We start from the raw sequence: 13,451 nt of genomic DNA, 5'->3' as shown, positions 1-13,451 counted from the left end.
CAACTCGTTTTCTTGGTGAAAACAAATGTCTTTATTAGTGAAAAACAATTTGGCAAATTCCTTGTGTTATCTACTTTTTTGTTCTTTATTTGCTTAGTAATTTTGTTCTTGTTTGTTATACTTGAAGTATATCTAATCGACACAAACCTTCAGAGCAGGTTCATACAGCGGTAGGTTCGGTGAAGAGGCCCAAGACGTTTGATTCACGATCGAGAGGCCAGCAGGTTCAGGGCCATTGTTCCAAGTGTGGGAGTTCTGACGAGAGGAGTTGTCATGAGAAAGGAGTGAGCCGCTTTAATTACGGCCAGACCAGTCACTACAGTAGGGATTGCACTTGGGGAAGACCCATATGCTTCCATTGCAATTAGACGGGCCACAAGAAGGTCGATTGTTTGAGATTATTAGGTGGAGAAATGAGGGGGCCCAATCAATGCCAGATGTTGTCACTGGTATGTATCTTTATCATGTCCTTTCCTACTTTCATTATTTATGCTTATGTTTTATCTGATCATGTATAGGGATGTTTTTAGTACTTGTTTTGGCTACTCATCTTTTTTCGAACCGGGTGATACCAGATCTTCATATCTCTTTCTCTTAGCAATAAGTTTGGTGATACTCCGAGAGTTTTGGATTACCCATTAGAGGTAGAGATTACAGACGACCATACTATGAGTGCTCCGAGTGTTCATCAAGGTTGTGTCCTTAAGCTGTTCTACGAGTAGTATCTGAGTGATCTAGTCATATTCCTCTACAAGGGACTAAAATTAGTGTGGGCATGGTTTGGTTGAGCCATAATGGAGCTATGATTGGTTGTGAGTGTCAGCTGGTGAGAGTTCAAACCCTAAGTGGGGGAGAACTGACTATTCATGGTGATGAAACTCAACGACTACCAGTTTTTTGTTCAACTACAAGGACTAGGAGATAACTTTAGCAGGGATGCCTTGGGTTTGTGGCTTATGTTATGGATTCATGGGTTGTGGAGAGGAAGACGGTGAGTGATGTCCCTATTTTTCGAGACTTTCCAGATGTGTTTCCCGAGGACTTACCGGGGGTGCCTTATGAGAGGTAGGTGGAGTTTCGGATCGATTTGGTTTCAGGTGCGACTTCGATAGCCAAAGCATCGTATCGCTTGGCACCACCAGAGATGCAGGAGTTGTCTACACAGCTTTAGGAGCTGTTAGACAAGGGGTTTATCAGGTCGAGCAATTTACCATGGGGAGCAACGATCATGATTGTAAAAAAGAAGGATGGTTCACAAAGGATGTGCATTCACTAGCAGGAGTTAAACAAGTTAACAGTGAAGAACAGTTACCCACTTCTGAGGATCGACGATTCATTTGAGAAGCTCCAGGGGCATCTTGGTTTTCCAAGATTGATTTAAGACCAGGTTATCATCAGATGAGGGTCAAGGATGGGGATGTGCATAAGATAGCCTTCAGGACTCGCTATGGTCACTAAAATTTTGTGGTGATGCCATTCAGGGTTCATCAACACCCCGGAAACATTTATGGACCTTATGAATCGGGTGTGCAGGCTAATGTTGGACTGGTCTGTGATAGTGCTTATTGATGATATTTTGGTCTATTGTAAGACCAAGGAGCGGCATAAGGAGCAACTGGAAGAGGTTTTGTAGACCTTGAGGAGGTAGACGATTTATGTCAATGTAACACCGATAAAATTCAAGCCAATTTAAAACTTTTTAAAACGGTTAAAGCCATTAAGTTATTACATTTTTCTTTCAAAATAATTTAAACATCATAGTATCCCCAAAATCAATCATGAAAATATATGGAGGTGCACAATCACGCCTGCGCCTTTCCGTGATCATCAGAAGTACCTGAAACAATAATCGATAAATGTAAGCTCGAAGTCTTAGTGAGTTACCCCCAAAATACCAACGCCATACAGATATAACCATATCATATAAACATATAAGCAAACAACATGCATAATGAGCCATCAGTCTGACTGGACCGACTCCCGGTCCTCAGTCTATCTGGACCGCTCTCCGAGCCTTTGGAACGTCTCAACCGCCCTCTTCGGGGCCTTCAACCTATCTGGACTGCTCGTTGGGCCTTCGACCTGACTAGATTTGCCTGGCCCGGGCCTATAGTCTACCTGGTCCACCCAGGGTGTCTTGGCCTACTGCACACAGCAGGACCTGCCTCAACCCTTTCCCAAACCAAAAAACATGTGCACATACATATAAACAAGTAAACATGCAGATCTAACCAATAACTAGTCATGGAAACCATCCTAGAACCAGGATATCAATCTAACCGATCACTAACATAGCAACCATCCTATAACCAGGATAGTGATCTAACCGGTCTCTAACATAGCAACCATTCTAACTACCAAGATGTGAATCAATAAACATATCATGCAGAAAATCCGGATACAAATCCGATAAGGGCTGACATTGGTGCCTTCGACCCTGTTAGTATAGTGAGGACAACTCACATGGCACTGCAGAAGTCCCGTAGATGAAACTCCAGCTACTGGTTGACAAATTCCCGAACTGCCAACATCAAACAATACCCAATTAATAATTGGGTTCTAAACCCAAGGTCCAACTCACACCCTAAATGCCCAAAAGTCAAGTAATGGGGCCGAAGCCCAACATATGGCCCAATTTTTCAAATTGGGCCCAAACCTCTACATGGTCTTACCTTAAGGCCCATCTAATTATTCTAATCCAGACTCTTGGTATTCCCATGTCCCAATATCACATAATCATCAAGGTCCAATTATGGCCCACCTATGGCCTAGTTTTCCAAATTGGGCCCAAGTCCTTCACATGGGCCTTATCCTAAAGCAATCTACTTATTTTGGTCCATTTACTTGTTCTTGGATATGCCATCAATAGTCCAATCACCAAAGCCCAATAGGAAGGCCCAACTCAAGGCCCAAGTGAAAATAGGGTTTTCACATGAAATGACGATTAGGGTTAAGTGTTCCTACTTAACCCATTAAGGACTTAATCCACTAAGGACTTAATCCATTAAGTTTAATATTGCCTTAGGTTAATTTGCACATGATTATTAATTAATATTTTAAGTTTAATAAATAATTCCCGTGCGGTCCTGATAAATCCCAAAATTAGGGTTTCAAGGCATTAGGGTTTTCCAAACCCTAATTGGGGTTTCCAACCCAAATACTAGCCCATTAATCAAATGGTTTGACTTTTAGGTCAATTAGGGCTTTATTGGACCATTAGGGTTTCATTAGGCCCACTTTGTCCAAGCATCCCCAAACAAGTCAAAACGCAAACGAGGCACATCGCAACCCAACACGACGGTTGGTGGCGGCAGGAGGCGGTGGTGATGGTGCTCGACGACTCCCACAACCGGCATGAGTTGTGATGATGGTGCTCGACGACTCCCACAACGGTGGTGCAATGTGATTATGGAAGAGATGGTGGCGGTGGGTGGAGAAGGAGGATGGAGATGGCGGCTGGTGTTTAGAAGTTTAGGGTTAGCGTTATCGGGTGGTAACGTTTAAATACCCCATCCCTCTTAGACATTTGTCCATAATAACAAAATCAGCCCCTCCATCTTATTTTCTTTCAAATTTAATCCAAATGTTACCCTTTCTGCCCTGACTCTAGAAACTCATTTCAAATCAAATCCGCAATTTACCCAAAAGCCCCCCATTTTACAAAACCTTTCCAACATAGGTCCAAAATTTACCTTTCAGCCCCCAACTTCCAAAAATCTTTTCAATCTAAGCCTAACATTTACCAAACAACCCCTGTCTTCAAAAATCCTTCGCAAAATAAATCCTGAAATTACACTTTAACCCCCGGAGATTCAAATCTTATCATTTGGCTCCCCGAAACCAACACCCCGCTATAATAATATAATATAATAAAATTTACTTCTCAGGGTTCCGGGTTTATTATTTAAGCATTATATTTTAAATGGGATGTTACAGTCAAGTTCTCCAAATGTGAGTTATGGGTGAGCGAGGTGTAGTTCTTAGGGCATATAGTTAACCAGAAGGGTATATTGGTCGACCCAGCCAAGATCAAGGCAGTGATGCAATGGGAAATTCTGAGGATACCATCTGAGGTTCAAATTTTCCTTGAGTTAGCAGGTCATTACCGGAGGTTCATTCAGGATTTCTCCAAGATTTTTGTCCCTTTGACCTAATTAACGAAGAAGAATGCAAGTTTCTGGTGGGGGCCTGAGCAGCAAACAACATTTGAGACCTTAAGGTAGAGATTGTGTGATGCTCTGATTTTGTCCCCTCCTAAGGGTATAGATGACTTTGTGACTTCTTGCGATGCGTCAATTTTGGGTTTAGGTGCGTTGCTTATGCAGATGGGTAATTTGATTGCTTATGAATTGAGGCAATTGAAACCTCATGAGGCAAAATACCCTGCTTGTGATCTGGAGCTGTGGGCTGTGGTTTTCATCCTCAATATTTGGATACATTATTTGTGGGGTCAGGTGTACTATTTATATGGACCACAATAGCTTAATATATTTGATGGAACAGTCGAACCTGAGTATGAGACGGCGCATATGGTTATATGTGGTAACGGATTATGATTGTGAGATTTTATACCATCCTGGGAATGCCAATGTTTTGGGCGATGTCGTGAGTCATAAGGCAGCGAGTACGCCCATCAGGGATCTATGTTTGAGGATGGTTATTCTTTCACCATTGTTAGACTTGATCAAGAAAGCACATGTAGAGGGGTTAAAGATGGAAAATTCGAAGAAATAGATGATCAAGGACTAGATTTCGTTATTTTTCAGAGTTAGTCGTGGTTTATTGACTTAATGTGGCGAGGTATGGGTTATGCTGGCCGGCGGGGGGTCATACAAACATTGTTTGGGGGAAGCTCACAAATCGAAGTTTTCGATCCATCCGAGAGTACATGTATAGGTATTTGAGATTGAGCTACTGATGGCCCTGAATGAAGAGGGGGATAGCATGGTACGTTGAGTGGTGCCTGACTTTTCGGAAAGTCATTAGAGACCCCATGGCAAGATGCAGCCATTACCCATTCCCATGTGGAAGTGGGAGGAGATCAATATGGGCTTTATCACAAAGTTGCCAGTGATGTCACATTGGGTTGATTCTATCTGGGTCGTTGTCTATAGGTTACCAAGGAGTCCTTGTTTCATCCCTATTTCTGAGAGCATTTCCACCGAGAAGTTGGTTGATTTCTACATCAGTGAGATAGTTTCTCATCATGGGGTTCCAGTTTTAGTGGTCTCTAATCATAATGTTCATTTTACCTCCAGATTCTGGAGGAAGTTTCATGAGGAGTTGGATACTTAGCTGCACTTTAGCACCGTATACCACCCCAGACCGACGAACAGAGCAAGCGTACTATTCAGACAATCGAGGATATGCTCAGGACATATGTTCTAGATTTTGGCGGGAGTTGGGATACTTACCTTCCATTGGTCAAGTTCTCCTACAATAACAATTATCATGCCAATATTGATCGACCCCCCCCCTCCCCTTCGAGATGTTGTACGGGAGGAGATTTCAGACCCCGGTTTTTTAGGGCAAGGTCGGACATCGAGTTATAGGGAGTACTAAGGTAGTGCTCAAGACTATTGAGTTCATATAGTAGGTGCACGATCGGTTGTATATCGTGTAGAGTCTCCAGAAGAGTTATGATGATCGGCGACGTTCGCACCTCGAGTTCCAGGTTAGAGATTTTGTGCTTCTAAAAGTGTCACCATGGAAGGGTGTCATCCGGTTCAGGAAGCAGGGAAACTTGGGCTCCAGATTCATTGTTCCTTTCAAGATCATTTCCCGAGTAGGAAAGGTTACATATCGTCTGGATCTGCCTGTCGAGCTTAGCTAGATCCATAACACTTTTCATGTCTCTCAGCTGTTGAAGTGTTTGGCTGATGATTTCATAGTGATGCCCTTATACGACATCCATGTTGATGAACACCTGAATTATGTAGAGAGACTAATTTTAATCCTAGACAGGAAGACGAAGACCTTGTCCAACAAGGTGGTGGGCTTGGTGAAGGTGCAATGGCAACACCGGAAGGGTTCAGAGTGGAGTTGGGAACCCGAGGAAGAGATGAGGGAGCATTACCCCGAGTTTTTTGCAGTGACAAACTTCAAGGATAGATTTTTATTCAAGTGGGGGAGAGTTGTAACATATGGATCTTCGAGGTATGAAATTTTAAGTAAAATATGAGTTTTGTGTTGGCCATAACATAGTGAATGTATCACCACAATGTGTTATGGCCGCATGAGATACGTATCTCATTTAGGTGTTACGACGTGACATATGGGCATGGGGAAACCCTGAGTTTTCTAAGTTTGAGCCTTATTTGATGGATGTGATGGCTAGGGTTTTCACACCCTCAGCCTCTATCACCTCCCTTTCACCCTCATAGAAGCCCTAACTTTCATCGTTGAAGATCTTGAGTTTTGTTGGTGTTTTTGGTGCCTTGAAGGATAAAGAAGCACACCTGGTGTATAGATCTACCTTGCAAACCTCACTATCATCTTCTATCTTATATTCTTGACCCTTATAAGTGTTCAGGATCCAAGCTTTATTGTTCTATGTCTCTAGATCTATGTTTTTGTCCTTTTTCTTCAAGGATGAGTTAGTTGGAATGGTGGTCCCTTGATGACCATAAGGTTCAGATCTGAAGTTTGCTTGTGTATTGACCCCCATGCATGAGATTCTTGGTGTTGTTTCTCCATTTTTGACCTAGTTTGAACTTTAGACTTGCATTGGACATGCATAGTTGAAAAGCATCGATCTTTAGGTTGTATTGGACGATAGGAAGCCTTTTGGAAGGAATTAGAGGATGGATTAATGGATTGAGAGTTGAATCTATTGAGTTGAGAAAGCCCAGTTTTCACGACGTGGCAATCTGCTCGCTACGACGTGATGACTGGGGGTTTCCCAACTGTTTTAGATAGACTCAGGCACGACGTGGTGGCTTGACCATCATGATATGACGGTAGCTTGGACCGTGACCGGGATTTTGATTGGGACTGAGCTAGATCGTTTCCTACGACGTGACCTCAGGTTTGTCATGACATAAAATTCAGTTAATGTTGACTTTGATCATTAACTATTAATCTTGTTGACTTTTGGTCAAATTGCTAGTTCTAGAGTATAGACTGAGGTGTGACCTTGTGTGATTCGATAGGTGGGTTGTAGCACCTATTTCAAGACATTGAGTTGGGATGTGTCTGACTTCATCAGAGAGGTGAGACTTCTTACTATACTATGTAGGATGCTAGTTGTCTTTGTGACTCTTGCATTATATGTTGACGATATCCGTTTGTTTGTTGGGGGGCTGTTTTATGTTGGGTTGGGCCCGTTTGTGTCATAAGTGGGGCCCGTTATGATGGGCAATGCCCGATGTTATGTATGGTTAATGGTATTTTGAGGAACTCACTTATCTTTGTGATTACGGTTTTGTAATTTAAACATTTCAGGTACTTATGGTTTCAAATGGAATGACCCGGCTAAACTTCATTGCATCCCCCGACGACTTTTCCGCATTGATTATCATTATTTCACTCTGATGTTTGAGAGAAACATTTTACTATGATTGTTTTTGAACAAATGTTTGTATGGATTTTATGGGTTGAAAATGAAAAAATTTTATTAATAGTTTTTAGATGTTACAATCATTAGTGGGTTAAAATGGTTTTAAGTTTATTCACCATTTTAAAGTTTATGTTGTCGTTTCTACTGTTTTTAGAAAAAAAAATTGAATAAAATCCAACGTATGTAATTATGGTGAAGGGTTATCATCAATCTCCTCAATAACCACTTTTATAGGAGACATCAAGTATGTATTCAAATTAGTTGACCCATGCTCCGAACAAACACAAATTTCCTTATTCTTTCCAAAATATGTTAACAAACTAATGACATATTGGTCACAGCCTAAAGGTAAGAGTCAACAGTCCTAGGAATACAGTAGTGGTAGTAAATACATTTCGGTCCAGCATATCCTAACTCCTTAAAGATCACATCAATTTCATGCACTGAGAAATCCTCGATGTCAATAAAGTCAACATAGTTGACCTTACCAAGCACGTATCTTCTACCAGGGGCTTTTGAGAACATCCCTCCATGTGAAATATGCATTGTGAAAATATGTGGCAAACCTTCTACATAATGGCAAATTAATACCTAATAAAGAAAAAGAACGATCATGAACGTAATTTTGAAAAAAAAAATCAATATGTATCATACACTTTGTCGACGTCGATGTGAGAATTTCTAAGACGTATACTCCATAACGTTGGACCCATTCTCAATCTTCTGACAAAATAACCCTAACGAAGTAGATAAAGAAGAAGGAAGGAAAATGAGGTTTTTTGGGATGCCTGAGTAGAGTACACCAAAACGTTCGTATAAGATAATGTTGAACTGAGGTAATTAAGAGGGTGATGACAAGGTAGAAGGCAAAAGTAAATTGGCAAAAATGCCCCTCATGTGAAGGGCACGTGATGGTTTGGCAGATCAAATAAACATTGTATGCCTTAGGGAGGGATGGTCAGTGCAGTTTTTTTAAAGCACAAGGATGGATCCTATCAAAATCTCAAAGGTTTGAGTTTGACCAAATCTACGAATTGAAACAAACTATAAGGACCATTTGTGTAATTTAGTCTTTATTTTATTTTATTTTTGAAGAACGTTAATATTGTCCAATGAACATCTAAAACGCGGAACTGTTTCTATTACATGCTTAAAAGTTAAAACCCTACAAAACCTTCTTGCTCCTCAGGAAATTTCCAATAACAATGGCCGGGTTCATTCGAACCTGTAGAAGGTCCCTTTTCTCGCTCTCTAGAGCCCTAATTCCTAACACCCACAACCGATTTCTTCTCCAAACCAACAAAACCATATCGAAATTTCCCCCAAATTTTGCTACGAATCCATTTTCCACTTCAACTCTCCAACAAAAATCACCATTTGAATCAAATCTTCTTAGCCTGCTTACAAACGAGATCGAATTCGAATCAGAATACGACCCTCCTCATCAGGTAAATTACATACACATCACATTATTGATCATTGTCTACTAAATGTTTCCGTTTTTTGGAACATTATAACCTAGATGAACAAGAAAATGTGAAATTCCTTGTGCTTACAAATCTGATCAATCTACAACTGTCACGGCATACAGTACAAGTTTTACAGTATAATGTACAAGTCCATTGATGCATCGTTTTTCAAGAACTCATACCTAGCTTTAAATTGCAAACTAACCATCAATATTGTGAAATTGCCAAAAAGCCGCTATATTTTGCAAGAATGAGCAATGCAAAATCAAATCCGTTGTTCTTTTTTCTTTCTCTAGAATCACTATCTTTTTTCCATTTTTGTTAGATGGTTTTTTTGCAACATTTCAATATGTTAGAATTTTTTTTTTTAAGTTTTATTATATATTCCATTAAACTTTGCTAAGTGAAATGGTAAAGTTGTATGAAAAGTGGAATGTTGATGCGACAATACATTAAACTTTACAGAGTTGAATGCATTGTGGATGCGCTTAAGACATAACAAGGGAAAGTGGGAAACCCTAATTTCTCTGACTTTCTGTGTTAAGTCGTTCTTTCTGCATTAAGTAAAAAAAGAAAATTTCATATATAACTTACCATATAAAGTTATGCCCCCATTAAGTCCATTACACTGCTAAATACAGCCCGACAAAAAGTTCAACGCGTTTATGGTGGAAGATAGGCCCGGAGAGCAATTTGTTACTTTGAGAGGGCGATCTACACTTGATGAAAAAATAAAAATTGAAGCTACAATGTTTGATGGTTATGCTACAATGTCAAAAGGTGAAAATACTGAGCCCGATGCCCAACTTCACATTAGTTTGTTAGTTGATATATCAAAGGGTGAAGGAGGTGAGATGTTGGAATTCGTATGCTCTGCTTGGCCCAAAAAGTTGGAGATTCAAAGATTTTATGTGATGCGGGTTGATGGTGTGTTGAATCGGCCCTACACGGGTCGTGATTTTAGGTAACTATTAATAGCAATGTACTTTGACTTCCTTTTAATTGGGTATTAATAAAAGGTGGATGCTATAATAAACAAATTCATTTAAAGTACATTGATATTTAACATGGTATAAATATTTTCAAATCTTTTTCAGGGTTTTGGACAAAACGCTACAAAGTGCACTCATGGAGTTCTTGAATGCAAGAGGAGTAAACAACGATCTTGCTTTTTTCTTGCATCGTTATGTTTGGAATAAAGATAAACTTGAACATATTCAACGCTTGAAGCTTCTCAAATCTTATGTCCAAACATAAACTTTCCCCTTTCGTTTTAAAGCTCAGAAATCATATAATTATTGTTTTCATTATTTGGTGTGATAGATTAGCTCTCTTCAATGCGAGAAGTTCGGGCCATTTTTATCCTGTTCTTGTCATCTATTTGCATAAGCATGAATTTTTTTTTTGTTGTTCGAGGATTTTACTAATATACTTTTTTATTTAAATCCTAAATGTGGTGTAGTTTACATGGTGTTATATTGGACATAACAGAACAGGATGTTTTTTTAACTGTGTTTGACGTGTATTGAACTGGTTTTATTTTTATATTTATTGTTATTGGATATTTGGACATATTTTTGGGAACTTTTTTATACAAAATTGGCACAATATTAGGGGCTTTATCCCCATTTTGTGTCATAGCTCTTTAGCAACTACACAGCCAAGAAATAAATAAGTCGCCATGAAGAATATTATTCAGCGATTAAAAGTCAAAAGGTCAAACATGTAAACAAGTTGAATATGCAACACTTTTTCACATAATGAAACAAAAATGTAACTAGAGTAATAAATGTCTTGAATTTCATGAGGAATCTTGTACTCCATTTCTATGTAATGGACAAACAATACATTTTTTTTTCTTTCCACTGTTCTACCAATAACTTAACTATTTTGTCAACCAATAAATCCAAATCAGAAATGTACAACATGAGGCAACCATGGAAAGGATAATAGTCTCCAATGATTTTCTCTTCTTTATTGTCGATATAATATTGTTTACCTATAAAACCACAAAACCATACAATTTAGGTTTTATATTCATGCAACCATTTAGAATAACTTTAAACGATTAATATACGAGTTATGGAATGGATTTTAAATAATAAAAAAAAAAGTTCAAATACTCACTTACTGTTGGGAGGCGACTCTTGACATTGCCAATCTTAGAACCAATTCCCCCAAATGTTGATCTTTGAAACACAAGCGTTCCTAGGGTTTCTTGTGCTTGAGATATTACACCTTCCATCTACATTCACATTGTCCATGTAGATTATTAAAAAAAGTAAACCAAGCTCCTATTATGTGTTAAATATTGTTATATCATTGGTAAATATTGTAAGTATGTTGCTATTATGAGTAAAGAATTATATAATCATATTGGTTCATACTTCATACACACCTGTCGTGTATTTCTCATGAGAGTACCACGCTCCTTAAGGAAATATTGGTCTTGGGACCCACCATCATCTTCTGAGACTAATCTTGATTTCTCAAATTCTCTAAAATCTTCAAGCAGTGACGCGTGGTCTCTCTTTGCTTTTAGGCTAGACCGCAATTGACTGAACTCCTATAATCAAACGAGTATAGAAACACAGGTTAAATGCAAGAATAGCAACATACTTTCATTTATTTGGCTACTTTTGTGGTTTAATAATTATATTTTAGTTTCTTCAATGACCACCCATGTTTTGACAATTTTTCTATGTCAACCACTTTAACCTGCTATAACCTACTATAGCAAGTTAAAGTGGTTACAATAGAAATTTTTCGTCATCGTTTAGTGGCTTTAGTGGAAGATTTTGTGTCAAATTTTTCACTAAAGCCGCTGAATTTGACAAGAATTTCTATTGTAACCGCTTTAACCTGGTATAACAGGTCAAAGTGATCGACATAAAAATTTTGTCAAACTTGGGTGGCTTTCATTGCCGAATGTGAATTATAGTGGCTTTTATATATTTTGTCCTTATATAGCATCATACTTTTACTTCTTTCTATTACAACATTGCATTTCGATTGTCTCTTTCAAAAAAAAACATTGCATTTCGATTTTTTTTTCTTATTAAACCATTGGGTGGATTTTAAAAAAAAAAAAAAAAAAGAAAAGAAAATATAATGTTGTAATATGAAGAAATAAACGTAATATGCTATAACATGAAAATCAATGAGCACAAAGTGAACTATTCTTTGTATTTTACTATAGAATTTTTACCTTAGTAAGATCATGATGAATTTCTTGATGACGTGTCAATGTATGAGAAAATATTTCTGGTCCTCCAGTTGAAAGCCAAGATTGCATTAATGAAATTACTTGTTGCAATTCTTTTAATAGTTGTTCTATTCTAGATCCAAGATTGTTCTCATTATTATGATCAACTTTTGTAGAAACTAATTTACGATACACGTGTATTTGATCATCCAATTGTGCTTCAAGCTTCCTTGCCTATACCGACATCACCAAATCAACATGCATTTTAATCATAATTGAAATCATCTCATTTCTCAAGAAAATCTTTGCCCTAACATCAATTTAAATGTCAAAACTTTCATATATCAATTCGAACTAAAAGTGGAACCACATTTGCACACATCAATTCTCAAAATGAATTGATTTAGATCTACATTAGCAGCAGGGCGTAACAATGTTGAAATTAATAAAGAAAAACGAACCTGTTTTCGCAAGGAGTCCCAAGAGGTTTTCGAATCCATGGAAAGTAGAGAAGGGGGGAAACAGGGTTCCTCCCAATTGTACACGGATTTGTTAAGAGAAAGAAATTGTTTGGAAATATGATTGACCAACAGACGCACGCTTGAAAGAGGAGGAAATTCCTCCATTGAATCGAGTGAATCGCACGAAATCCTGCGAATTGGTATCTAGTTTTGGCGACCAAATCTAATTAGATCTCTTCCCTACATGCCAACATGGTAGGAGCTACAAACCACATTTTGACTCTCTAGTTTGACTTTTTAATTGCTTGATTTTTTTGTCTCAATATTATATTAATAATAAATCTTTTATTCAAATGAACCGTTTTTTGGATTTTTTTTTTGAAGTTTTATGTTTTTTTCAAAATTAGTTATTTAATGTAACAATGTTTTTTTTTTTTACTTTCCTAACAAATGAAATATTTCAGATAATTAATAAGACTTTGAGGAGCAATGTCATATTTGTTATGACGACCTAAGCTCCATTTAAACTTTATCATCCAAAAAAAAAAAGCGTTGTCATGGCAATAGAAAAGTGATAAAGTGGAAAAAGTTGGATTTAATACTCTCTCTCTCTCTCTCTCTCTCTCTCTCTCTCTCTCTCTCTCTCTCTCTCTCTCTCTCTCTCTCTCTCTCTCTCTCTCTCTCTCTCTCTCTCTCTCTCTCTCTCTCTCTCTCTCTCTCTCTCTCTCTCTCTCTCTCTCTCTCTCTCTCTCTCTCTC

At 38.3% G+C, this 13,451-nt stretch overlaps 2 protein-coding genes across 3 annotated transcripts; one reads left to right on the top strand and one right to left on the bottom strand.

Annotated features, from left to right (window-relative positions):
* The first annotated feature begins 8,686 nt into the window (after positions 1-8,686).
* Positions 8,687-10,572, top strand: LOC111880183 (uncharacterized). Its single transcript, XM_023876590.3, has 3 exons — positions 8,687-9,006; positions 9,669-9,991; positions 10,125-10,572. Exons 1-3 carry the CDS (start codon positions 8,764-8,766, stop codon positions 10,282-10,284), a joined length of 726 nt encoding a protein of 241 aa, XP_023732358.1. The 5' UTR covers positions 8,687-8,763; the 3' UTR covers positions 10,285-10,572.
* A 194-nt stretch (positions 10,573-10,766) lies between these two features.
* On the bottom strand, positions 10,767-12,956 carry LOC111880178 (Golgi SNAP receptor complex member 1-1). Of its 2 annotated transcripts, none has more exons than XM_023876581.3 (5): positions 12,694-12,956; positions 12,236-12,466; positions 11,426-11,593; positions 11,155-11,272; positions 10,767-11,026 (listed from the first exon to the last, which is right to left on the bottom strand). In XM_023876581.3, the coding sequence occupies exons 1-5, from the start codon at positions 12,856-12,858 to the stop codon at positions 10,854-10,856; spliced, it is 855 nt and encodes a 284-aa protein (XP_023732349.1). In that variant the 5' UTR covers positions 12,859-12,956; the 3' UTR covers positions 10,767-10,853. The 2 variants fall into 2 exon arrangements, with proteins under 2 accessions (XP_023732349.1, XP_023732350.1); XM_023876582.3 differs by having other exon boundaries at positions 11,159-11,272; positions 12,694-12,955.
* Between the last annotated feature and the right edge of the window lie 495 nt (positions 12,957-13,451).

This window comes from Lactuca sativa, chromosome 5 (genome assembly GCF_002870075.4).
Source record: "Lactuca sativa cultivar Salinas chromosome 5, Lsat_Salinas_v11, whole genome shotgun sequence".
NCBI lineage: Eukaryota > Viridiplantae > Streptophyta > Magnoliopsida > Asterales > Asteraceae > Lactuca > Lactuca sativa.
Note: the sequence above shows the minus strand (reverse complement) of the source record. Positions and strands in the feature narration are given on the sequence as shown.